The sequence below is a fragment of the Pteropus medius genome, unplaced genomic scaffold (genome assembly GCF_902729225.1).
Source record: "Pteropus medius unplaced genomic scaffold, Ma_sr-lr_union100, whole genome shotgun sequence".
Lineage (NCBI taxonomy): Eukaryota > Metazoa > Chordata > Mammalia > Chiroptera > Pteropodidae > Pteropus > Pteropus medius.
In genome coordinates this window covers 151-2901 of record NW_024345411.1, presented here as the reverse complement: position 1 = coordinate 2901, position 2751 = coordinate 151, and the positions used below count along the sequence as shown (strand labels likewise).

The window sequence follows — 2751 nt, the reverse complement described above, 5'->3', positions numbered from 1 at the left end:
AAAAAGCAATGCCATTTCCTGGGAAAGAAGAAGTTAACGTAAGCTCCATAAGACTTTCAGAGAAAGTCATTTTGAGCCAGTTTAGGAACAGTGTCCTTTACAGGAACCAGGTAGCTCCAGAGCCTAAATCCTCCACCTGCAAAAACAACCGTTTGTTAGAGGGCCTTGGGTGCTAGGGGGGAAGGGATGGAGATTGGTAGGTCACATGGATTTGGTTACTTAGACAAGGATTGCATATTAAAGGAAAAGGTTGGGTGTCTCCCCTGTAATCGAATAAGGTGAGGGAGGGGGATTCTGTAACTAGGTGATCATTGCTCCCCATCTCCCCAGTCTTGGGAACAACCAAGGCTGTGAGTCAGCTCAGAGGAAGGATCTTTAATCCCCCATCCGCTACTGGCACTCTCTCGACATTGACTCAAAACTATAGGAACGGCTCAGAAGCCCTGTGCCTTCTTCTCAGGCACAGCTAGTGCTCCCCCAGGCCACTCCCCTACTGATTCCTGGTGATCACAGAGGTGAATGAAAAATCAGCTCCCTGCCCTGTCATAGCTAAGCTTCTTGATACTGAGGTTTATGATTATCAGATTTCCAGGAGCCAGCCAATGAGGTGGCGCCCAGGGCCTGCTCCACCTCTGGGGTGACAGAAACCCTGCACAGTCATCCTGGATGCCAGTCGGAGGCTGAAGGGAGAGGCCAGGCTGAGCTGACCTGGACACGAGGCTTTTGTGGTAACAGGTGAGAGGGCATGGGTGGAAGTACAGTGCGCTCTGAGTGTGGCCGGGGACCCCAGAACCTCCTCCTCTGATTCTCAAGGCTGGGCCATTTTAGGTGTTTGGCTCTTACGCCACCTCAAAAGCCTAAAAGTTTGCAGTCAAGCGGAAAGAAGCCTTTGCTATGTCCTGTGCTGTGGAACACAGGATTCTTCAACACATGATCCTTGGGAGAGGGACCAAAGAAAGAGTGGGGGATGTGTGCTCTGGCTGCTGCATGGTGTCCCCGGTGTACCGAAGCTGAGAGGAGAGCCAGAAAAAAGGGAACGAGGGTGTAGAGGAGGGTACTTTATATACCAGAGCTTTGTGTATGTTATTTTCTTTAATCCTTAAAACAACATGGAAAGGCGTGTTTTGACTTTACCCTTTCTACAGATGAGGAAACAGGCTCAGAGATGTTAAGTGACATGCCCAAGGTCACACAGCTAGAAAACAATGGAGACTTGGTTAAATGCAGGTGTTTCTGACCCTCCATCTTCTCCCAGTGGCTGCTGCCTACTTCCTCTCAGACAGTTGCAGAAAGACACATCTTGAGCAGAATGTCTCTAGTTCCTAGGAGGTTGGGAGGATGTGCGTTCTCACATGGCTTCTTCTCTCTTACAGAGGACTGCCAGAAAGGGGTGCAGGGACGCCTAGCTCTCTCACACAGACCCGGAGATTCAGACACAGAAGTCTTCCATGGCTCCTTATCACATCCGCAAATACAGGGAGAGTGATCGCAAAAGTGTCCTGGACTTGTACTCCCAGGGAGTGAATGAACACGCCCCCATCACCTTCTGCCATATGCTGAAGCTGCCGAGAACCCAAGTTGTCTTGCTTGGGGTGCCCCTCGCCTTATTCCTGGGCTCTGGCTCCTGGCTCCTGGCCCTCATGGCCGGCCTCACCCTCCTGGCTGCCCTGAGGTTCCTTGCTAAAATCCCCTGGACCCAGTATGTGGACAACTGTTTGGACACAGACATGTCTGACATCACCAAAACCTACTTAAGCAAGCCTGGCTCCTGCTTCTGGGTGGCTGAGTCTGAGGGGCAGGTGGTGGGCATGGTGGGAGCTCTGCCAGCTGAGGAGCCCACCTTGAGGAAGAAGCAGGTGGAGCTGTTTCACCTGTCTGTGGCCTCGGAGTGCCGGGGTCAGGGGATAGCGAAAGCCCTGGTCAGGACGCTCCTCCAGTTTGCACGTGACCAGGGCTACAGTGAAGTCGTCCTTGCCACCACCATGCTGCAGGTCTCCGCCCTGGCACTCTACGAGAGCATGGGCTTCCAGAAGAGGCACCAGTACTTCTATAACTGGAGCTGGGCGCTAATCGCCGTCAATAGTTTCGAATTAATCTACCGGCTGCCGTCTGCTCAGGTCGCTCAGGCACTGCAAGAGAGAGGGGAGCTGTGACCTGTTTTCTGGTGGATTAACCAGGAGAGGATGGGCTCAGGCCCAGGGCTGGTGTGTGCAGCCCACGCAACCTTCTGAGCTAGCTCACCACCAGCACTCAGTGTCCTACACGTCGTATTGTGTTACCCGAGGCCACGATCTTGACCGTGTTCCTCCATTCCAGTAGCTTTTCTACCTGGACTTGGTTGGGGTCCCCCTCAGTTCCCTCTCCCAGGCCATCTTCCTCCTCCATCCTGTTGCCTTGCATCTTCCCGTCTTGCTTCCCAGAGAACTATCACCCACCCACCCCTAAAACCGTGCCCCCACTTCTAAGTTTTAAATTAAACTTCTGTGCCCCCTGAATTGTGTTCCGATTTGGACATTTAATGGGGTGTCCTGTCCATCTCCCTGGGGGGAAGAGGGAAGGACCAACTTCGATATTTGCTCCCACCAACTCTTCTGGGCCCAGCCAGGTGGCCCTGCAGGAGGAGTTCGCACGTGGGCACCACTGGTGCCGGAGATAAGAGAGGCCCACAGTGCATCTCACGCTTCGAATGATTTAAGTAACAAGTCAATGGCATTAGGAATTTTAGGCAGACGTGGTCCATGCCGTCCATGG

General features: G+C 53.0%; 1 protein-coding gene across 1 annotated transcript; it reads left to right on the top strand.

Annotated features, from left to right (window-relative positions):
- Nucleotides 1–578: 578 nt before the first annotated feature.
- Nucleotides 579–2495, top strand: LOC120611045 (putative N-acetyltransferase 8B). Its single transcript, XM_039873347.1, has 2 exons — nucleotides 579–735; nucleotides 1374–2495. Exon 2 carries the CDS (start codon nucleotides 1449–1451, stop codon nucleotides 2151–2153), a length of 705 nt encoding a protein of 234 aa, XP_039729281.1. The 5' UTR covers nucleotides 579–735; nucleotides 1374–1448; the 3' UTR covers nucleotides 2154–2495.
- Nucleotides 2496–2751: the final 256 nt, after the last annotated feature.

Bases quoted from the DNA above. Each gene is read 5' to 3' on its own strand.
- LOC120611045 (XM_039873347.1), top strand. From the start codon at position 1,449: ATGGCTCCTTATCACATCCGCAAATACAGGGAGAGTGATCGCAAAAGT.